Genomic DNA, 23,765 nt, shown 5'->3' on the forward strand with positions numbered 1-23,765 from the left:
GGGAGGGACGGGAATGTCAGTGTGAAGGGGGAGAGAGCCCAGAGCACAACAGGGCTCCCCAGTGACCTTCCGGGCTGCTGTCTTTCCCTGTGATGGCACAGGTGCTGTCATCAGGAGGCATCCGGCGAGCCCGAAAGGGTTCAGCGCCGGCAGCAGTCAGGACCCAGGTATGCAGGTGCAGCAGTAGGAGAGGGGCGGGCTGGGAAGGGGCCAGCGGGGCACAGGGATGAGGGCAGCACGCTGGTCAGATGCAGCCTCCTTCCTCACAGCAGCAACCTAGTTTCACACAAGATTGTCTTTTTGAGGCAAAACACATGTTTCCTATTTAGAGAAAAATTCTTTGCTGTATAGTTGAAGCCCAAGCGTAAGTCAGAATGAGTTAAATTTCTGGGGAAAACAAAAATGCAAGAAACCCTCCTCCATCCAGCTGTGGTTTTTGTTGCAAACGCTATTAAAGCCATCACGCTGAAACGTGTCCTGGTGGTGTGCATTGCAGCCGGGCTGCCAAGGCAGAGCACGGCCGAGCCTGTGCGGGGCCGGGTGGGGGCCGAGTGGGGGTTGGCGTGGCAAGCCCTGGGGTCTGCGGTCCACCCTGGCTCCTGCGTCACTGCGGCTGCGGAGGGCGGGTGGCTGGGAGGCTGCAGGAGGTGGGTTTGGCCGAGCGCTCGCCTCTTCTGTCTGCTCCCTCCTCAGGGCCTGGGGCCTGGACACGTGGAACAAAAGGTGGCCTTTGGCTGTTCCCTCAGGGCATTCTAGGTGGGAGGGAAGCTTCTTCCTAATCCCTGTTTCTCTGTCTTATCTGGCTTTCCTGTCTCTCCATCCTGCCTCCCCATGTCCCCAGGGAGAAACCAGGCAGGCGTCACAGCCTTGGCTGCAGCAGGGATGGCAGCTGCTCTGGGTTCTGACCACCATTTCTAATAGGAAGGGCACACGGTGGCTTGTCCCAGCAGGTGCCAGTCACAGGGACCACTGGGGTCAGGGCTGCCACCGTTTGTGAAATCTCCGTAAATAGTGAATGCCAAGCACATACATTAAAAGGAAGACCTGGTGATTCATTCACTTCAGTCAAAGCCAGTGAGTTCAGTGGAAACAGAGCTGGTGGGCTGGTGTGGGGAGGGTCTGGCCGGAGCCCTCGTGGCTGGTGGGGCTCACAGGGGAGACCTGGCAGGGACTTGGAGGCCAGGCAGCTTCTGGGACTGCTGAGGACTTTAGTGCTTCTGTCTTCACATCTGCGTCTGTGGGGAAACCACCACTGTTTGCTCAGTGGCAGGATATGCTACATGGACCTGCTCTGGCAATCAGCTGGAATGTTCCGGAAGTCATTCTGGGTCCTCTGCTTGCTGTGAAACTATCTTAAGAAGTTAACGTCCTTTTCTGTATGTTCTTTCTTAGAAGCTATAGAACCCACTTCATGTCTGCAGCACTCCTTTTCCCTGCTCCCCACCCTGGTGTCTCTGTCACTTCCCTCAGTTCATTCACATCTTCTCCTTGTCAGGTAAGATATTCATGTTCAGCTGGGTGCAGTGACACGCACCTGTCATCCCAGCTCCTCGGGAGGCTGAGTTAGGAAGATTGCTTAAGCCCAGAGTGTGAGGCTGCAGTGCGCTGTCATGAGGCCACTGCATTCCAGCTTGGGTGACAGAGCAAGGCCCTGTCTCTAAAAAATAAATAGAAGTAAAAAGATAATCATATTCAAGGAGTGTCCTTCAGCCTGAAATAACTGCCCTGGTTTCCCCACGCTCGCTGTCCAGGTGCAGGGACTGAGCTCCCTGCGTCTTGGGCACCTGCAGTCCTGAGTCACAGAAGGAGCAGTGCGGGCCCTGTGCTCCGTGCTGCGTGCGCCAGTGTGCATGTCACTCATCTGGGAGTTGCAGGGTGGGTTGTGGCAGAGGGCACGGTGGGGCGGGCTTCGCGGGAGGAGGCTAGATGTGTCGTGTGCCTAGCAGGAACTGCCAGCCAAGTGCGGAGTTTGGGTCTTGTCCTGTAAGCGGTTTGGAATCATTGGAGATCATGGGCAAGGAGGGCTGGGATAATTCCAGACATTTTCCCTTTTCCATTCAGGTTCTCCCAGCATCCTGAGCTTTCCTCTGGAGCCTTTCCAGGCTGTTCCATTCAGTCATTATTATGGGCCACAGTCGAAAGGTTGGCTCTGGGCGTTGGTGAGGTTTCGTGATGCTGTTTGTATTCATGGCTTTGATGTGAGTCCAGATATCAGCACTGGGTTGGTCCACGCCTTCCAGGGTCTCTTTAGTTTTGAGTTATCGTTAATCAGTGCTCCGACATCGTATCTTGTGTCTCTTCTAAATGTTAAACCATAGGAACAAGGACAAGGTGCCCCCGAAGCTTCCACCACACACACGCACGAGAGGCTGCGTCCTGTGGGGCCTTGGGCCGGGCGTGGGGCCTGGGCTCAGCACGTGTCTCCAGGGCATCCCTAACTCAGACACGACTGCCATGCCTGGACGACAAATCCCAGGGAGATGGCACGCCTCAGTTGTAAATACTCATCCCTGTTTTCCCCTCTGCTCTGCTGGCCAACTGGGCCAGTGGTAGCGGTCAGCACCACCCGCCTCAGTAACAACCGCCCCCGTCCCTTCCTGCCTCTCGGGTGTCGTGCAAGCCGCACTCGACGTGTGGCCGCCCGGAGCGCCTGTGCACTGGGCATGGTGATGGTGGAGCCAGCCCTGGGCTGTGGACCTGTGGGCACGGCTCTCGGAGCCACAGGGGCAGGGGGTCCTGGCCGGGTAAAGCCCTGGGGGTCCCAGACACCCACGGGTGTGAGCAGAGACCACCTGGAAGCTGTGGGCCCAGGGGGCCTGCGCTTGGCTGATTCCAGGCGTCCAAGCAGGCCCCGCCCAGAGCAGCTCCCAGACCACCAGAAGAGACCAGCTGCCCCAGGGAGGCTTGGTACTCGGAGGGTTTGCTGTCCCTGTCTCCCACTCGTCACCCAGTGAGGGTCGGGTCTTCAGGTCAAGGGGCAGATTATTCCTTTAATGAACACCTACCCGACTGTGGGTGGTAACACATGTTATAGCAGTGTGCAATTTCTCTGTATTAACTTGTTTTTTATTGTGGTGAGATACATACAGCACAGATTTTGCCGTTTTAACCATTTTTAAGCGTGCGTTTCTGTGGCGTCAGTTGCATTCAGGTTGTTGTGCGACCATCGCCACTGTTTCCAAAGCATGTTCCTCGTCCCAGGCAGAGACGCTGTTCCCACTAAGCCGTACCCCATGTTTCTGCCCGCAGCCCTGGCACCCGAGTCGTCTTCTGTCCCTGTGAATCTGGCGACTCTGAGTCCCCATGGGAGTGGAATCACACGGGCCTTTTTGTCTGGCTTATTTTGCTGAGCATGTCCTTGAGACTGATCCATGCCATAAAGTGAGTCATTATTTCCCTCCATTCATTCGTTTATTCATTCATTCACTTTACTTTTTTTAATTTTTGAGACAGAGTCTCACTCTGTTGCCCTGAGTAGAGTGCCATGGCGTCAGCCTAGCTCACAGCAACCTCAAACTCCTGGGTTCAAGCAGTCCTCCTGCCTCAGCCTCCTGAGTGGCTGGGACTTACAGGCATGTGCCACCACGCCCAGCTGGTTTTCTGTTTTTAGTAGAGACGGGGTCTCACTCTTGCTCAGGCTAGTCTCAAACTCCTGAGCTCACATGGTCCTCCCACCTCGGCCTCCCAGAGTGCTGGGATTACAGGCATGAGCCACCTCACCCGGCCCTCCCTCTTTTTTACAACTGGATGATATTCCATCATGTGGGTGGACCACGTCATGTTTGTCCACTCATCTGTTTGCTGTCACAGGTTGCTTCCACCTGTGACCATGGCAAGTAAGCTACTGCGCACATTGACGGGAAAGCGTCTGAGTCCTGCCTTCGGTTCGCTGGGTATACGGCAGAACCCCCTTGTCTTCAGGGGACACGCTCAAAGACCCCAGTGGGTGCCTGAAACCACGAATAGCACCAAATCCCATATGTACTATTATAGTTTTTCCTGTGCATACATATCTATGGCAAATCATCATTTATAAATCAGGCATAGTAAGAAATTAACAACAACAATAATAAAATAAAACAATTATAACAATATGTCAGCATCACTACCCTTGTGCTTTGGGGCCATGAATAAGTAAAATAAGAATTATTATACTTAAACACAAGAACTGTGATTGCGTGACAGTCCATCCCATCACGGAGACAGCTACTAAGCGATGGAGGGCAGGCGGCAGCGCTGTGTGCCCCTGTGGATGTCCGGGTGGGTGCAGCAGGATGGGAGAGATTTCAGAACAGTGAATATGTATGTAATTAACACTTACAGATTGTTTCTGGAATTTTTCATTTGTTTTCAGTGTCATTTAATACTTTTTGGTTGCCTGCAGAAAGTGAAACCGTAGGTCAGGGGAGGTGATTGCACCCCCAGGAGAGGAGCTGCTAGGTCGAGTGGCTTAGCTTTTCAAGGAAGCACCAACTGCTCCCCACACGGCTGCACCATTTTACATTTCCACCGGCAGGTTCAAAGGTTTCAGTTTTTCTCCCTCCTTGCCACCACTTGTCTCCTGTTTTAACATCATTCCAGCCATCCTGGTGTGTGAGGTGATACCTCACTGTGGCCTCGATTTGCATTTCCCTGGTGGCCTGTGGTGCTGAGCCTCTTGTCATGTGACGTCTTTGGAAAAATGTCTGCTCACCTCCTTTGCCCTTTTATTAGTTAGGTCATTGGCCTTTTTGTTGTTCAGTGGAAGGAGTCTTTATGTTTCTAGATGTCAGGCCCCAAGCAGGTATGATCTGCACATCTTCTCCACTCCTTAGCTTGTCCTCTGACCTTCTTAATAATGTCCTTTGATGCTGTCCAGACACTAACCCCAGCTGGTTTACTGCAGCTCACTTCAGGCCCTGGCTGCCCAGAGTGGGCACAGACCCTACAAGGTAAAGGCTGTGGCCTTAGCGAGTCTGCCCCGCACGAGACGCCAGCTACAGTGAGTCCCCAGGCCATTCACTCTTCCGACCCACCGCCCACAAGCTGGGGTTTCCAGGCCCTTCTCAGGTTTGATAATGCACTGGAATGATTCACAGACCCCAGGAAAGCCCTTTCTTAAGATTACAGTTTTGATACAAAGGATACAAATGGTACACAGTGAAATGACACAGAGTGGGTCTCAGAGGGCCTGCAGTGGCGCTCCTGTGCCGTTTTCCCTGTGGGATTGGTGTGTCACACCCCCCCAAGCTCCACAGTGTCCAGAGATTTTGTTGGGGTTTCAGTTGTGATTGATCAAATCATTGGTCATATGACTGAACGTGGTCTCCAACACCGCCCCCTCCTGGCTGACATCTGCCAGGATGCCCCGAGCCCCACCCTCTAACCACAGGGCGGGTGTTCCTGGCCTGGCTGCCCCATCATGGAGCTGGGGGGTTGCACGCCACAGTGGGTCACTGCATTATTGTAAATCAGGCATGGTCTGTCCCGGGGGCTCCCGAACAGCAGAGATACTCCTGTCACTTTGGAAATCCGCAAGACTTATGTTCTCCCTCCCAGGAACCAGGAACAAAGGCCAGTCAAATCCTTTATAATACGACAGATTGCACAAAAGCTTTTAGTTCTGATGAAGTCCAGCTTATCTGTTTTTTTCCTTCTGTTTGTGCTTTTGGTGTCATATCTGAGAATCCATTGCCAGAGCCATCCCAGGTCATGAAGATTTACCCGTGTGTTTCTCCGGAGGGTTTATAGTTTTAGCTGTTATGTTTAATTGTCAATCGATTTTGAGTTAATTTTTTTATATGGAGTGATCTTAGGGTTCGACTTCATCCTTTTGCATGTGGATGTCTAGTTTCCTGACGCTATTTGGTACGCAGGCTATTCTTTCCCCATTGCATAATCTTTTACACCCTGTGGGAAATCCATTAGTCGTAGGTGTTCTGGTTTCTCTCTAAATTCTGTCCTATGGTTAAGTGTCACTGTTTTGATTACTGTAGTTTTGTAGTAAGTTCTGAAGTTGGGAAGTGTGAGTCCTCCAACTTCATTCTTTTTTAATATTCTTGTGGCTATTCCAGGTCCCTTACAGTTCCATGTGAATTGGAGAATCAGTCTTTCCATTTCTTTATTTTAAAAAGCTGTTGGAATTTGATAGGGATTGCACCCAGTAGTACTGCCATTTTGCCAATATTAGGTCTCCTGATCCAGGAACACAGACTGTCTTTCCATTTTTTCAGTCCTTATTTTCTTTCAGCATTGTTTTGTAGTTTTCAGTGTCCAAGTCTTTTACCTCCTTGGATAAATTTATTCCTAGGATAAATGTGTCTTATTCTTTTGGATGCTGTTATAAGTGGAATTATTTTGTTTAACTTCCTTTTCTGATTCTTCATTGTTGCTGTATAGAAACACAACTGATTGGCTGAGCACAGTGATTCACGCCTATAATCCCAGCACTCTGGGAGGCAGAGAGGTAAGAGGATCACTTGAGGTCAGGAATTTGAGACCAGCCTGAGCAAAAGCAAGACCTGGTCTCTACTAAAAATAGAAAAAGTTAGCTGGGTATGGTGGGTGGTGCACGTCTGTAGTCCCAGCTACTCGGGAGGCTAAGGCAGGAGGGTCGCTTGAGCCCAGGAGTTTGAGGTTGCTGTGAGCTAGGCTGACGCCACAGCACTCTAGCCTGGGCAACAGAGCAAGATTCTATCTCAAAAAAAAAAAAAGAGAGAGAGAGAGAAACACAACTGATTTTTCTTTGTTGATCCTATATCCTGCAACTTTACTGGATTAGATTTTTAGTCCTGGCAGTTTTTTGTGGAATCTTTCTATGGTTTTCTCCATTACAACCATGGCCCCTGCAAGCAAAGGAAATTTTGCTGCTTCCTTTGCAATGTGGGTCCTTTTTCTTGCCTCATGGCTCTGGCCAGGCCTTGCAGTGGCACAGGGGGCTGCTTCTCTCGTTCCTCGTCTCCAGGGAGGGTTTCCGTCTTCTCTGGCCATGCCATTAGATGTGCATCTTTCACAATTGCCCTGAGTCACGTTGAAGAAGTTCTTTCTACTCCTAGTTTTCTGAGTGTTTTTTTTTTTTCAATCATGAAAGGATGTTGGGGTTGGCACTACTTTTTCTGCGTCAGTTGTGATGATTGTGTGGTTTTCTCTTGGTTCTGTGGATGTGGTGGATCACGTGGACTTTCTCATGCCGAACCCCCATACTCCAGGGCCAGCACCATGTGGTGTGGTTTGCTGGCGCGGTCACGTGCCACGCAGCGGCACTTCTGTCCGCAGCAACCCGCCTGTATGACGGTGGCCCTGTCGGATTACGGCAGACCCACGAAACTCCTGTCACCTGGGTGCTCTAACTGTGCACAGGCCTCGGCTAATGTGCGTTTGCATCTTAGATTTTAGTGAAAAAGTTTGAAAAGTTTTTTTAAAAAATAAAATTTTAAATATAGGAAAAAACTTATAGAATGAGGATGTAACGAGAAAATATTTTCGGGCAGCTGCACGGTGTTTGTGTTTTAAGCTAAGTGTTATTACAGAGTCAAAAGTTCTAAAAAATTTAAAAGTTTATAAGATAAAAAAAGCTACAGTAAGCTACGATTAATTAATTATTGAAGAAAAACTTTTTAAAACAAATTTAGTGCAGGCGAAGCATCGAGAGTCATGAATGAAGTCTGCAGCAGCGAACGGTGACGTCCAGGCCTTCACATTCACGTGACCCGGGCGGTGTCCAGCCCTGCAGGCTCCCTCCACGCTAATGAGCACAGGGTTCCCCCCTTTTATCTTTCGTGCTGTATTTGCACCGCACCCGTTCTGTGTTTGCATGTATCTGGACACACAGGTACTTACGTCTGCGACAGCTGTGTCGCGGTTGCCTGCAGCGTCCACACGTCACTCGCCACAGCCCAAAGCAGGAGGCTGCAGCACAGCGCTCAGGTGGGTGTCGGTTGCACCACTCAGGAGCGTGTGGGGACGCTGCTGGCACACGGGGACGGAGCCGCCCGCCAGCGCCTATCCCCGCAGGTGTCCCAGTGGTTCGGCGCCCGGCGACTGTATTTTAGCATGTTGCGTTTTCACTTTTATTCCTCTCAAAGGATTTACCAGTTTCCCCTCCTTGACCTTTTGGTAGTTTAATTTGTGAATGTTCTAGTTTTTCATGTTTCTGGTTTTATTCCACTGTGGTCAGAGAAGACACCTGTTATTTCGGTCTTGAGCTTGTGGAGGCTCATTGTGCAGCACTGAGGGGTCTGTCCTGGGGTACCTGTGCATCAGAGGGACAAGCAGCTGCTGTCTGAGGGAGCGTCCTGCGTAGTCTTCGGGTCCAGTGGGTCTCCATCGCTCGGTCCCCTGTTTCCTGATTGATCTTATACGTAGAGTTCTGTCTTTTATTGACATCTGTTTTACAACTTTTGAAAGCAGCCAGCAAGAGTCATGCAGGCTTTGAGTCAGGCTGGGAGGTGGCTTTTGTGTGGTCTTTGGTGCAGCCATGTCCGTCTGTGTTGAGTGGACGAGAGCAGTGCAGGCGGGCAGGAAGCTGGGCCTGGTGGTGTCCTGGAAGCGCGTGCGTGGGTGGCAGGTCACATGACTCCCCCGCCGCCAGGCCCCGTTCCCATCCCCTTTCTGCAGAGCAGTCCTGCCACGAGGCTGGCACCCACAAGGCAAAGCGTCAGGCGTGCTGTGGGCTATGTTCCTGTCAGCTGGGAAGAGCCACGTCTTAAATTTTTTTTTCCTATTTCTGTTTGTTTGTTATTTAAGTTTTTTTTTTTTTAGAGATAGGGTCTTACTCTGTCACCCAGGCTGGAGTGCAGTGGTGTCAGCCTAGCTCACAGCAGCCTTGAACTCCTGGGCTCAGGCGATCCCCCTGCCTCAGCCTCCTGAGTAGCTGGGACTACAGATGCACAACACAACACCCAGCTAATTTTTTTAACTTTTTGTAGAGATGGGAGTCTCACTATCTTACCCAGGCTGGTCTTGAATTCCTGGCCTCAAATGATCCTCCTGCCTCGGCCTCTCAAAGTGCTGGGATGTGCTGGGATGACAGGTGTGAGCCACTGCTCCTGGCCAAGAACCAAATTTTAATGCATTTTCAGCTTATTTCCTGTTTTGAGGGGCCTGCTGAGGTCTCACATCCAGGTGAGATGTGCACCTTCAGTGGTGCTCCTTTCAAATTAATCACACGTTTTATTTGGTGAGGGCGTGTTGCTCTCTTATACACTGACCCTCTTCATGGGAAACTGCCTTGTGGTCTTATAGCAGGGAGCCTGGATCAGATCCATTGGACGTTCCAGGCCAGCCCCCAGGACGCCCTCTGTCACCTGCCGTTCTGTGTCCCAGTCTTGAGCAAGCTTGGCCGTTTGTGACGGATAGGGCTGGCAGAGGCAGCACGAGGCCGAGGGACCCCTGAAGGCATGAGCCGGGCAGCTTTCCCATCTCAAAGGCCCCTAGGAACAGCGAGGCCTGGGGGGTCCCAAGGTGGGGAGCCCAGACCCCCACGGCCCCCAAGAATGCAGGAGGGGGCTATGCAGGCCTGGGGTGGTCTGCAAGTGCCGAGTGTGACAGATGGCAGCCGAGAGTGTTGTTTACGGCCTCCAGGGCTTTGGCCACAGCGAAAGCCAACTTTCCCCTCTTAACTACCTCTGCAGCACGTTAATGGCCCCGACTGGGAGAACTATTTCGAGTTGCAGACAGCTTGATTTATCCCAGCTCTGTTCTTAAATGGTTGCTAATTTCTCACTGCAAGAAAATTCACAGTTCCTTGGTGAGTCAGCTTAATAACAAGCCCGGGGCAGACACTACAGCTAACGGAGCACTCCGGCTCAGAGCGGCCAAATCCTGGTCTGCGTGGCCCAGCGCGGCACAGGTTTGCTCTCAGGCTGTTCGGGGACAACAGCCAGCGGCTCACAGATGGTTTGGAAGCGTCAAGACCCTGCGTTCTGCAGAGCGGGTTCCCCCAGGATGTGGTTGGGCCGGGTATGCACAGCCGGGGACACTTTAGGGCCCCATACCCAGCCTGCAGCGTGATGGCACGTGTCTAGACGCGTCTGTTGGGGAGGAGGCCCACGCTGCTCCATGCAGCTCTCTGCCCATAATTTATTTTTTGTCTTTATAAACCAAGTGGAAATGCTGAAAATGGTGGACTACCCCACGTTTGCTCTGTGTGTACCTGGTGTGACGACGTCACTGTCAGCCCAGAGGCATTGGTGGTGCTGGGCCCGAATCCGCCGGAGCTTTGTGGAGACAGAGGCCCTTGTGGCAAGTACAGAGTGGAAGACACTTCTTCCAGAACAGCTGGCGCCCGGGTCCGCAGAGCCTGCAGAGTTCCCCTCGCCGGTGGTGTTTGGGGAAGGGGACTTATGTGCCGTCCTGCGGCCCACGGCCGTCCACTTCCCTCCTCGGCCTCGTGAGTTCTCTGACTCTGTCCGTCCACAGTGTGCCTCCCACTTCCTGCCTGAGTCACCTCTGGCTGCCCCCTTCCCGGCTCGAGGACCAGGAGCTCGCTGCTCGGCGCCCGTTGGGCATCTGCAGCCACGCTGAGTCTCACCAAGAAAGAGCTCCCCGTGCTCCTGTGGTTTCTCTCAAAATGCCCCTCCTGGGCTGTGCTCCCATCGGATTGTCACACGTCTTGCCTGTGCGTGTATGGCACTCCTTCAAAGTGTAGAGAAGTTAGTTTCTCCCAAAACCCAAAGGCCCTTTAAACAGGCGATTTCTGTGGAGGTGGAGCTGGCTGGAGGCAGGCGGCTCGGGGGCTGGGAAGAGCCCGCGTGAGCCCAGCCCAGCGCGGGCTCCCAGAGGCCGCACGATGTTCTGGGGCCGGCCGCATAGCGCACTGATGACTAGACGGCCTGTCATCCCGGCCCCGGGAGGAGCGACCGTTCTCAGGCTTGGCCAGACTCCGCGCGCTCCATTCTTTCCGTCCCTGTTATATGGAATGCACACGATGCCATTTAATTACTTCAGCCCCTTTCTTAAAGGAAAAAGAATCTGGACCGGTATTCCACAGGCACTAGTAGTTTGAAGGTTAACACAGGAATTTTCTTTGTCTGCCGACCTCACAGTGGTAAAGGTCTCTCTTGTAGCTTCGCAGCATTAATTAATTCCAAGTGCAATTTTGGCAGGCAGGCAGAGCGTCTCAACAGGCTGTTTGGAATGAGTTCTGTTTTTTGAGACCTTCCGCTTGGTGAGACTTTCTCTGAATCAAAAAGTTGAGTGGGAACCAGCCTTTATTTCGACTGTGTACACAATAGAATGCCCCAGCTTTTGTAGATCAGCTTTTGTAGATCAGCTGGTCTTGGGCACAATTAATTATATGTGCATATTATTACAGTGCTTATTGGGCAAAGGCCCAGAATATAGACATTTTTGCTTTTGCCACTGTTTGATTGTGGACTGGGAAAAGGTAGTTCATTCAGCCTGTTTTTTAAAAATTAATTTCATTTTGTAATTGACAAAGAAACATACATATGGGCTACGTAGTGATGTTTCGATACATACAACGTGTAGTGATCAGACCAGGGAAACTAGCACATCCGTCACATCATCTCACGCGGCTGTCATTCAGCCTTTTGAGGGGTGGTTGATGGAAGTGCAGGACACTTGGGGTGGATGGGTGTCCTGCCACACTGTGGTTGTGACCCAGGTGGCTCCTGGTGCCTCGAACAGTGGCCGGTGCAGGCGAGACGTGCTGTATGTGAGACTCACACCAGCTTGCCAAGACTGTGTATGAAAGAAGAATATAACATACCAATATCATGTATCTTGATTGCATGTTAAAATGATAGTATTTTGGATATTGGGTTAAGTAAAATATTTTGTTAAAATTAATTTTACCTGTCTTTTTTTTTTTTTCTTTTTTTTTTTTTTTGAGACAGAGTCTCGCTTTGTTGCCCAGGCTAGAGTGAGTGCCGTGGCATCAGCCTAGCTGACAGCAACCTCAAACTCCTGGGCTCAAGCAATCCTCCTGCCTCAGCCTCCCGAGTAGCTGGGACTACAGGCATGTGCCACCATGCCCGGCTAATTTTTTCTATATATATTAGTTGGCCAATTAATTTCCTTCTATATTTTATAGTAGAGACGGGGTCTCGCTCTTGCTCAGGCTGGTCTTGAACTCCTGACCTCAAGCAATCCGCCCGCCTCGGCCTCCCAGAGTGCTAGGATTACAGGCGTGAGCCACTGCGCCCAGCCTTTACCTGTCATTTTTTACGTATGAACATGTGGGTGTATGAAGGCCATGTGAAGTGGCCCTTCCGGGCTGCCTTTCTGTGGCCGTCTCGTCGTCGGGTCTGTGCAGCCGGCGCAGGGGCTGGGCCCGGCCTCGGTGGGTGTGTGAGGGCCTTTCCACTGCCTTTAGGGGACGTGCGGTTTCTGGCAGGGTGCTGGGAGGTGACCTGAGTGGGGTGTGTCCCAGCAGTGCCCACTGCGCTCCCCGCCGTGGGCGGCCAGCCAGGGTGGGCTGGGGGCGCGTCTCACCCCGTGTGAGACGCAGAATGAGTTTGAGGCTCCGCTGAGATAAAGCGACAGCGCTCTTGGAGCAATGCCGGGTGCCTTGCACAGGTCTCCAAACTCCTACCTTTTATTTAGAACAGCGGGGGGATGAAAAAACAAAAAACAGAATTGTGCGTGTGCGTGTTTCCTGGGAGGATGGGGGACGGGGAGAGACGGATGGAGTGCGCCACAGTGGCACTGGCGGCGTGGTCTGACCAGCAGTGATCAGGACTGTGGGCAGCTTTTGTTTTTTCCCTGGTTTCTGATTTTCCACATGCACCGTTATCATCAGAATGAAAGCAAGTGGCCGTGGAGGCGGCAGGGCTCGTGCGTGGCTGGTGGGGAGCGTTCGTGTCAAGGGTTCTGGCGGCCACCTGGGCTTCCCTCGGGGCCGTCACAAAAAGCCCTTCTCCCCAGCTGTGGTCCTGAAGGACATTTCAGTTTAAAACAAACTTAAATCACATTTTAATGCACTTGACAAGGACAGGGGCTCAGAGAAGAGACTGGGCACAGATCCGTGTCCCCACCCGGCGACACCGGGGCGGCCTCCTCACGGGACCTGCGCGGCCGTGGTTTCCAGGGGGCAGGCGAGGAGGAACCTGCCGCCAGTGGAGAGCCGCGGTTTCTTTCCTCATTATGGCAGGGCTTGGGCCCCGGCCATGTGAGCTCATGGGAGAGGGAGGTGGAAAAGACCTACTGTATGAGGTCACCGCCCCCCAGCCGCTGACCCCACCGTGTACTTTCCAGAGCCCCATCCAGTTTTCTAAGTCATGACTCAACTGATGGAGTTTCCATCAGCTCCCAGAGGGTGAGACTCGGCTCAAACCAGGGGTTTATGCGTCTGTCTCATGACAGAGATCACCGCAAGGACGCGTGTTTGGAAAGAGCGACGCGGCTCTTCTCGCCTCCCTCGCTCTGCCTCGCCCTGGAGTGACCCCAGCCCCCACCATCGGAGGACAGGGGTGGGCTCGGTCGGCGCGGGCTCCCCTGTGCGCGGCCACCCTGGCAGGGCCCTTTCCGGTTTTCACAGCTTGTTCGCATTTGTGATCTCATGTGAGCCTCGCGTTCCCGTGGAGGAAGTTGGATCTGACCGCCCTGCCCGCCCTTCTGGCCACCTCCGCCTTTGTCCTGTTTCTCGTTGCGCAGGCGGCGTCAGGAGCCTTCGCCAAGGCTTCCGGTCAGGGCGGACGCGGGCCAGGAGGGGCAGGAGGCAGCCCAGTGACCAAACCCCGAGCTGTCTGCACCCGCCAGGCTGCTGCCCCGCCTGCCACACGGTAGCACAAGGGCCAGGGCACCCAGCTCCCCGCTGTGCTCAGGGCCCCTGCCCTCTGCTGGCCGCGGCCCTGCCCTCCACTCACCACTGCTCACTGCCCTGCCCTCCGCTCGCCACTGCCCACTGCCCTGCCCTCCGCTCGCCACTGCCCTGCCCTCCGCTCGCCACTGCCCACTGCCCTGCCCTCCGCTCGCCACTGCCCTGCCCTCCGCTCTCCACTGCCCACTGCCCTGCCCTCCGCTCTCCACTGCCCACTGCCCTGCCCTCCGCTCGCCACTGCCCACTGCCCTGCCCTCCGCTCTCCACTGCCCACTGCCCTGCCCTCCGCTCGCCACTGCCCACTGCCCTGCCCTCCGCTCGCCACTGCCCACTGCCCTGCCCTCCGCTCGCCACTGCCCACTGCCCTGCCCTCCGCTCGCCACTGCCCACTGCCCTGCCCTCCGCTCGCCACTGCCCTGCCCTCCGCTCGCCACTGCCCTGCCCTCCGCTTGCCATTGCCCACTGCCCTGCCCTCCACTCGCCACTGTCCTGCCCTCCGCTCTCCACTGCCCACTGCCCTGCCCTCCGCTCACCACTGCCCTGCCCTCCGCTCGCCACTGCCCACTGCCCTGCCCTCCGCTCGCCACTGCCCCCGCCCTCCGCTCGCCACTGCCCACTGCCCTGCCCTCCGCTCGCCACTGCCCACTGCCCTGCCCTCCACTCGCCACTGCCCCTGCCGCGGGGGCCGGGCCTGTGTGGACTCAGTACCCAGAGAGCCTCCTGTGGGTCAGCGCCTGTGCGTCCTTTCTCCTGACCTGACCAGTGATCTGGAACTCTCCCTGAAATACGGGTACATGTTCACTGCAAGTGGTGGGCCAGTAAAATGCCTTCTAAAATGTGTTCCTGTTGGTTGCCAGGTGAGTATTTCACGTTGTTAAACAAACCCAGGCTCAGTGAGCGTGCGGGTGAACCAACAGTCTGCAATGAGATTCGGTCACGGGCCAGCGGGGTCAGAGCAGTGGTGCTGCACGTGTCCTTGGCTGGCAGCGCCCCAGGGACGTGGCCCTGTGGCGCGTGGCATTCCCGTGGCAGCACACACTGCTGCCTTGCCCAGCACAGCCGCCAGGCCCGGCGCCGCCGGCACTGCGCAGTTCCTCCCCCACGCGCGTTTGTGTGTGAAGCAGCTCACTCCTATAGACCAGGGACGCGTTTTACTTCTCTTTCTAAACCCTGTTCTGCCCCCTCCGCCTGCAGCCAGTGCCTGGGTGCAGACAGCCCGGAACGGCCGCACGCAGAGGGCCGGTGCGGTTGTCTGGCACCCGCCTCGGTGCACGGGGACAGCGGGCTGGTGTGCGGAGAGTGCAGAGAGGCAGCTCACGGTGGTCTTGCGCTTCCCTGCAGATCCTGAGGAGGATGAAGGGGCTGGCCCTGGACGCGGAGACGGAGCTGGAGAGGCAGGACGAGGCCCTGGACGGCATGGCCGCGGCCGTGGACCGGGCGACCCTGACCACCGACAAGCACACCCGGCGGATGAGGAGGCTGATGTAGCGCTGCCCTCATCCCGCAGGCCTGCCCCGCTCCTGTCTCCGCCCCGCACGTGCCCCTAAGATGAAGGCCTGGCAGGCGGTGCTCTCGTGACGCCCCAGGGGAAGCGTCTGCCTCACCTGGGGCCTAAGACCTGGGGCCTCGCGCCAGCTCGGCGCTGCCTGCCCGGCGAGGGGTGGGCAGCCTGGCCCAGCGCTGAGGCTGCGTCCTCCTCTGCCGCCGTCTCTGTGAGCGTGAGAGGAAGACGTCAGTCCTGGGGCTCTCCCGGCAGGTGTCTGAGGCAGTTCTGTGAGTGGGGCAGGGGGCAGGATCCCCGGGACGGCCCCTCAGCCTCCAGGGCACAGGCCTGCCCGCCACATTCCCCCCGTCCCGCGGGTTCTCTCATTACCCTGTTTCTAACCAAAAGTCAAAACAGCATGACTGTACTTTAAAAAAAGAAAAAGTGTTGATTTTGCTTCCACAGCTTTATTTCCATCCAGAAATAAAAGGGAAGTGCTAGTTTGAGAACTTTCCTTAAAGATGCATGTCAGTGTCCCCGCCCAGTGGTTCTGTGTGTCCCGGGGCCCTCGAGGATGTGGGGTGCACAGCTGTCCTGCACGGGGAGGTTGGGGTGGCCCTGGCCAGCGGCCCCGCCCCATCACTGCAGACTAGGACAGCCATGCCTCGGAAGCCCTGTCCTCAGGCAGAGTGTGACCCTCTGCAGCCCTCCCAGGATGGCGCCCACAGTGCCACCCAGCTGGTGTGTACAGCTTCAGTGCCCTGGAGCTGGATGTCTCACAAGCTGGGGCACCTACAACAGGGATCGTTCCCCTAGGTCTGAGACCAGGAACTCCCAAGTCAAGGTGTCCTGTGCTGTGCTCCCTCCAAGCCTCAGGGAGACCCTGCATAGCCTCTTCCAGCTCCTGAGGGCTCTGGGCATTCCTGGGCATGTGGCTTCATCCTCACATGGCTGATCTCCCCGATTCTCAGAGGGACGCCTGTCCTTAGGCTCAGGGCTCACCCTAACCCGGATCATTCACTGATTATACCTGCTGAGACCCCGTCTCCAAATAAGTGCCCGTCCTGAGGCTCCACGTGAATTGGGGGCTGTTGTTCAAGCCACCAAGGTCAGCTGCACAGGGACGCTCAGCCTGGGTGACACTGCAGTCCAAGGAGACATTAAAGGCAGCATTCCAGAAAGTCACTGTCGGGAGTGGTGTTCATGTTGTCCCTTTTTAATTTGGGGGGTTGTTTCCTACTCTCTATCTCTTTTGGTTCATACTTAGCAACCTCCAAAGGGGGATTCAGGCTGTCTCTTGAAGAGTCCTTATTCTTTATTTTTTTTTCCATTTTCTTTTCCTATTTTTCCCTTTTATTTGTGTTAATTTATGGAGAGGGAGTGTAATTCTGTTGCAGCATAGATTGCATAGTGGTGAAGTCAAGGTTTTTACGGGATCCACTGCCTGAATGATGAGCATCACGCCCGCTGGGTAATTTCTCTCCAGCCCCCCTCTGCTCTCAGTACTGTGTGTACCTGTCGCTGAGCTCCCGCTTACAGGTGAGCACACCTGGGAGTGTTTTTCCATTCCTAAGATAGGTTACTTCACTTAGGATAATGGTCTCCAGTTCCTCCCAAATTGCTGCAAAAGGCATTAATTCATCCTTTTTATGGCTAAGTAGTACTCTATGGTATACATACACCACATTCTGTTAATCCACTCATGAATTGATGGGCACTTGGGTAGATTCCACATCTTTGCAATTGTGAATTGTGCTACTATAAACATTTGTATGCAGGTGTCTTTTTGATAAAATGACTTCTTTTCCTTTGGGTAAATACCCAATAGTGGGATTGCTGGATTGAATGGTAGGTCTACTTTTAATTCTTTGAGAAATCTCCATATTGTTTTCCATAGGGAAACTAGTTTGCAGTCCCACCAACTGTATAAGCATTCCTTTCTCTCTGCACCCAAGCCAGCATCTGTTGTGTTGGGACTTTTTGATGATGGCCATTCTGGTAGAAACAAGGTGGCATCTCATTGTGATTTTAATTTGCATTTCCCTGATGGTGAGTGACTTGAGCATTTTTTCATATGCTTGCTGGCAATTTGTCTATCTTCTTTTGAAAAGTTTTTGTTGTTTTCTTTTCCCTATTTTTTAAAGGGATGGTTTGTTTCTGTTGTTGAGCCGAGTTCCGTGTAGCTCCTGGACCTCAGTCCCCTGTTCGATGTGTGGTTTGCAGACATTTTCTCCCGTGCAACAAATTGTTCACTCAGCTGACTGTTCCTTTTGCTTGCTATGCAGAAGCTCTTTGATTTGAGTCCCGTTTGTCTATTTCTGTTTTGGCTGAGGCCCTTCATTCTAACGCTGACGGGGAGCTATGGCTCCTCAGTCCTCCTGGGAATCCCAGGGAGGCAGGCGCTGGCCCAGGCCGTCCAGGGCAGCTGACCCCAGCGCCAGGTAGGGGTAGGGATGCTCACAAGGCCGCCGCCCAGCCTGGGGGTGACACACAGGAAAGGCCGCCTGCCCGGACACCGGCCAGAGGCCGTGGACTCACATGGACGCAGCCCATGAGGAACAGGATTCCTCCCAAGAGCTGCACGTGGGTACACACTAGGGACTGAAAAAATATGCATGTACAAGTACCTGTGTATACATCTACATGTGCGCACACAGACATGGATGTGTACACACACCCAAATGTGCACGTGTGTACACATGCACGTACGTGTACATGTATGTCATGCATGTCCACAGGTGTTATGCATGCATACATACACATCTGTGCATGCGCGTGATATATATGTGCACATGTACATGTGGCTGCCTGCACAGACATCCCTGTGCACACTTGTACTCCATGGATGTGCACACATCTGCACGCATGCCCACACACCTCACCCCCAGCGTCCCCCCAGGCAGGCTGGCAGCATCCCCACAGGGTCCGTGCCCTCCCGCAGGGCAGCAGGGCCAGGCCCGGCCTGAGCCAGCCTCGGGTGGTTGCTCCCTGTCCACCTCCAGCTCGAGGCAGTTCTGAGCAGCTGAAAGGAGCCCGCCTGCCCCCTGTGCTGGATTCTGAGCCCAGAGTGCCTCCCGCCCAGTTTCTGGGCCGTGCCCCTGGTGTCCAGGCAGCACCTGTTCTATGAGCTTCCGGGGCCATGCTCACCCACACAGTGGGACATGGGACCAGCGTGCAGCTACACCTGGGAGGGGGCGTCGGGCACCCTGGAGGGCGGGGCTGGGCCCCAGGCGTCCAGCACCGGGCTGAGCTGTCAGCTGGGACGCATGATGCCAAGGGGTTCGGGAAGGTGTGTGAACGCATGTAGCCGTAAACAAGCTGTTCTGCGTTCTCCGGGGCCCTCTCCTGTCTAAAAAGCAATGAAGTGGAGAGCAAGGGTCTATTTTGGAGACGTAAGAAGGTTATTTTAACCACTTCGGTACCAGCGTTGACTATAGTAGACAGCTGCAGATGAACTCGAGCATTGACTTTAGCCGACAGCCGTGATATGACTTTTCTAATTTTTCATTTATCAGAATAAAATTGTGAACATTTAAAAATAACGTCAGGAAAACATATATGTGCATGTTACCTATTCTGATGGACATGACAAGTACAGCTGCCTGTTAAGTAAAACAAGCTTTCGGTGCTTTCGAGCTTTCCTCGACACACGAGAGCAGGACGGACCCGTCGCCCGTGCACAGCGCACGCTGCCGTGGGGACTGCGAGTGCCGGTGTGGGCGAGGCGTCGCGGCCGGCGAGCGCCGCGCCGAAGAGGTTAAGGAAGGAGCTGAAGGCACTCACTGCATTTAGATCTTTGCTTGGGCACATAATTTTTTATCGTCGACCCTGCCCAAACAGCACAAAACAGGATCTAACTTTTTAGAAAACTGCGTAAAACTCCCAGATTGGGACACATTTGCCAAAACCCCTTAAAATACAGCAACTGCATCCACCTCCTCACTGTACCCACCCACGGAAACCACTCATGCTGTTCATATTTTCTCTCGTGTGGAGACTCCTGTGTCCACTCTCACCGTGCACGGGACCTCACAGTGTGGGGTGGGGTCTGCCCTCTCCAGTCCCCTCACCGTGCATGAGACCTCACAGTGTGGGGTGGGGTCTGCCCTCTCCTGTCCCCACACCGTGCATGGGACCTCACAGTGTGGGGTGGGGTCTGCCCTCTCCTGTCCCCACACTGTGCATGGGGCCTCAGTGTGGGGTGGGGTCTGCCCTCTCCAGTCCCCTCACCGTGCACGGGACCTCACAGTGTGGGGTGGGGTCTGCCCTCTCCTGTCCCCACACCGTGCATGGGACCTCACAGTGTGGGGTGGGGTCTGCCCTCTCCTGTCCCCACACTGTGCATGGGGCCTCAGTGTGGGGTGGGGTCTGCCCTCTTCTGTCCCCTCACCGTGCACGGGGCCTCAGTGTGGGGTGGGGTCTGCCCTCTTCTGTCCCCTCACCGTGCACGGGACCTCACAGTGTGGGGTGGGGTCTGCCCTCTCCTGTCCCCACACTGTGCATGGGGCCTCACAGTGTGGGGTGGGGTCTTCCCTCTCCTGTCCCCTCACCGTGCACGGGGCCTCAGTGTGGGGTGGGGTCTGCCCTCTTCTGTCCCCTCACCGTGCACGGGGCCTCACAGTGTGGGGTGGGGTCTGCCTTCTCCTGTCCCCACACCGTGCACGGGGCCTCACAGTGTGGGGTGGGGTCTGCCCTCTCCTGTCCCCACACCGTGCATGGGGCCTCACAGTGTGGGGTGGGGTCTGCCCTCTCCTGTCCCCACACCATGCACGGGGCCTCACAGTGTGGGGTGGGGTCTGCCCTCTCCTGTCCCCTCACCGTGCACGGGACCTCACAGTGTGGGGTGGTGTCTGCCCTCTCCTGTCCCCACACTGTGCACGGGACCTCACAGTGTGGGGTGGGGTCTGCCCTCTCCTGTCCCCTCACCGTGCACGGGACCTCACAGTGTGGGGTGGGGTCTGCCCTCTCCTGTCCCCACACCGTGCACGGGGCCTCAGTGTGGGGTGGGGTCTGCCCTCTCCTGTCCCCACACCGTGCACGGGACCTCACAGTGTGGGGTGGGGTCTGCCCTCTCCTGTCCCCTCACCGTGCACGGGACCTCACAGTGTGGGGTGGGGTCTGCCCTCTCCTGTCCCCACACCATGCACGGGGCCTCACAGTGTGGGGTGGGGTCTCCCTTCTCCTGTCCTCTAGCCGTGCACAGGACCTCACAGCTAACATGGGACAAAGTGGTGAGAAAGTAGAATCCCAGTAAAATCAGAAAGATGGGAAGGTTGTTCCTTCTCATTTCTTTTTAACATTTTACACTTAGGTCCAGCTAATGTATAAGAGAAGAAAAAGTAATAAAACTAATGAGAAATAGGAATGAAAGTGTGTTTGTTCACAGATGACATGATTTTCTGAGCACAACATCTGAGAAATGACCAAAGAAAACTCTCTAGAGGTAATAAGTGTAGCAAAGTTTCAGAATATGAGGTGAATATACAAAAGTAAATCGCTTTCCTATATACCAGCAATGGATGTGTGCAATTTCAAATTTAAAACACCATACCATTGACATTAGCACCTGAAACAATGAAATCTTAGGTATAAATCCTTTAAAATGTGTATAAGATATATATGAGGAAAAGTATAAAATTTTGTATAAAGTATAAAATTTTGATGAAAGTAATTGAAGAAATAAAGAAGTGGAGAGACGGTCCATGTTCATGGACAGGAAGTCTCCATAGTGTCAAGATGTTAGTTCTTTCCAACTTGATCTATAGAATCAGTGCAATTTCAATCAAAATCCCAGCGTGTTATTTTGTGGATATCATTCTCACGTTTATATGGAGAGACAAAAGACCCAGAATGGCCATCTCAATACAAAAGTTGGAGGACTAATACTACTTGACTTTACTACTTACTTAAAACTTTAAGACTTACTTAAAACTTGCTATAAAGCTACAGTATTCCAGACAGTGTGATACTGGTAAAAGAATAGCTACATAGATCAATGGGACAGGACAGAGAACCCAGAAAGAGGCCCACGTAAGTAGAGTCAACTGATCTTTGATGAAGGTGCAAAGGCAACACAGTGAAGAAAAGATGGTCTTTTCAACAAATGGTGCTGGAACAAGTAGACATCCACATGTGGAAAACACAGACCTCACTCCCTAAACAGAAATTAACTCAAAATGGATCATAGCCCTAAATGTAATATACAAAACTATAAACGCCCTAGAAGATATCATTGGAGAAAACATAAGTTACCTTGGTTATAAGTAGGACTTTTTAAATCCAGCACAACACTAAAGCCATGATCCTTGAATGAATAAATTGACAAGCCAGACTTCATTAAGATTAAAAACTGCTCTGCAAAAGATGCTGTTAAGGGAATGAGATAAGCCACATAGTTGGAGAAAATATTTGGAAAAGACGTATCTGACAAAGACTTTCTTCAAAATATACAAATAACTCTTAAAATTCAAGAAAAATTAAAAATCCAATTTAAATATGAGTGAAAAACCATAACCTCACCAGAAAAGATACACAGATGGCAAATAAGCATAGGAAGAGATGCTCGACATCGTATGTCTTTAGGGAATTGCAAATTAAAACAACGAGATGCCACCACACACTTACTAGAACGGCCAAAGTGCAGTACGCTGACACCATCAAATGCTGGTGAGGATGTGGAGCAGCAGGAACTCCCAGCCATCACTGGTGGGAATGCAAAATGGTGCCGCCACTTTGGAAGACAGTTTGGCAGTTTGTTACACAACCAAAAACACTCTTACTATATGACCCAGCAGTTATGCTGCTTGATATTTATGCAAATGAACTGAAAACTCATGTCCACACAGAAACCTGTGCATGCATATTTATAGCACCTTTATTCATAGTTGTCCAAACTTGGAAGCCACCCAGATGACCTTCAGTAGGTAAATGGATAAAGTGTGGCCCATCCAGATAATGGAGTATTAGTGCTGAAGAATAAATGAGCTATGAAGCCATGAAAAGAAATGGAGGAAACTTAAATGCATGTTACTAAGTGAAAGAATCTATCTGAAAAGGCTACTACATACCGTACAATTCCAACTATATGGCATTCTGGAAAAGGCGAGACCATGGAGACAGTGCAAAGATCAGTGTTTGCCGGGGATTGAGGGGAGAGAGGGATGAATGAGCAAAGCACAGAGCATTTTTTAGGACAGGGAAACTACTCTGATGCTGTAATGGTGGACACGTGTCATTATACACTTGTCAAAACCCATGAAATGTACATCAGGAAGGAACCTAATGTCAACTTCGGGCAATAATGTGTTAACGTGATCTCATTGATTGTAATAAATGTACCACTGTGGTGAGGGATTTTTATACCGTGGGAGCTCTGTGTATGCAGAGGCAGGGAGAATGTGTGAAATCTCTTCATCTTGCACTCAATTTTTCTGTGAACCTAAAACTACTCTTTAAAACAGAAGAGAGGAAAGAAAGAAAGGAGGCACCATTCTCAAACAATATTGAAATCCATCAGGATAAATTTCATTAGGTTACAAAGCCTGAGAATAATCCTCTGTGATTCAAGGCTTTGACCTGTGAGCCCAAAGCTCCATCCATGGGGTCATTCTCTCTCTCTTTCTTTCTTTCTTTCTTTCTTTCTTTCTTTCTTTCTTTCTTTCTTTCTTTCTTTCTTTCTTTCTTTCTTTCTTTCTTTCTTTCTTTCCTTTCTCTCTCTCTCTCTCTCTCTCTCTTCCTTTCCTTTCCTTTCCTTTCCTTTCCTTTCCTTTCCTTTCCTTTCCTTTCCTTTCCTTTCCTTTCCTTTCCTTTCCTTTCCTTTCCTTTCCTTTCCTTTCCTTTCCTTTCCTTTCCTTTCCTTTCCTTTTTCCTTTCCTTTTTCCTTTCCTCTCCTTTCTCCTCTCCTTTCTCCTCTCCTTTCTCCTCTCCTTTCTCCTCTCCTTTCTCCTCTCCTTTCTCCTCTCCCGTCTCCTCTCCCGTCTCCTCTCCCGTCTCCTCTCCCGTCTCCTCTCCCGTCTCCTCTCCCGTCTCCTCTCCCCTCCCCTCTCCCCTCCCCTCCCCTCTCCCCTCCCCTCCCCTCTCCCCTCCCCTCTCCCCTCCCCTCTCCCCTCCCCTCCCCTCTCCCCTCTCCTCTCCCCTCCCCTCCCCTCCCCTCCCCTCCCCTCCCCTCCTCTCCTCTCCTCTCCTCTCCTTTCCTTTCTTTTCAGACAGAGTCTCACTCTGTTGCCCGAGCTAGAGTGCCATGGTGTCAGCCTTGCTCACAGCAACCTCAAACTCCTGAGCCAAGCAATCTTACTGCCTCAGCCTCCTGAGTAGCTGGGACTACGGGCATGCACCCCCATACCTGGCTAATTTTTTATATATATAGTTTTAGTTGTCCATCTAATTTCTTTCTAATTTTTTAGTAGAGACAGGGTCTCACTCTTGCTCAGGCTAGTCTCGAACTCCTGAGCTCAAACGATGCACCCGCCTTGGGCTCCCAGAATGCTAGGATTACAGGCGAGAGCCACCGTGCCCTGCCTT

The 23,765-nt window shown here is 53.0% G+C and overlaps 1 protein-coding gene across 1 annotated transcript in view; it reads left to right on the forward strand.

The window, feature by feature from the left end:
• Positions 1–15,754, forward strand: part of SNAP47 (synaptosome associated protein 47) — a 38,436-nt gene extending 22,682 nt beyond the window's left edge. Inside the window, exon 5 of the mRNA XM_012778598.2 lies at positions 15,104–15,754. Within this exon, the coding sequence (XP_012634052.2) occupies positions 15,104–15,250 (147 nt within the window). The 3' untranslated portion in view covers positions 15,251–15,754. The remainder of the gene's footprint in view (positions 1–15,103) is intronic.
• The last annotated feature ends 8,011 nt before the right edge of the window (positions 15,755–23,765 follow it).

The sequence above is a fragment of the Microcebus murinus genome, chromosome 13 (assembly GCF_040939455.1).
Source record: "Microcebus murinus isolate Inina chromosome 13, M.murinus_Inina_mat1.0, whole genome shotgun sequence".
NCBI lineage: Eukaryota > Metazoa > Chordata > Mammalia > Primates > Cheirogaleidae > Microcebus > Microcebus murinus.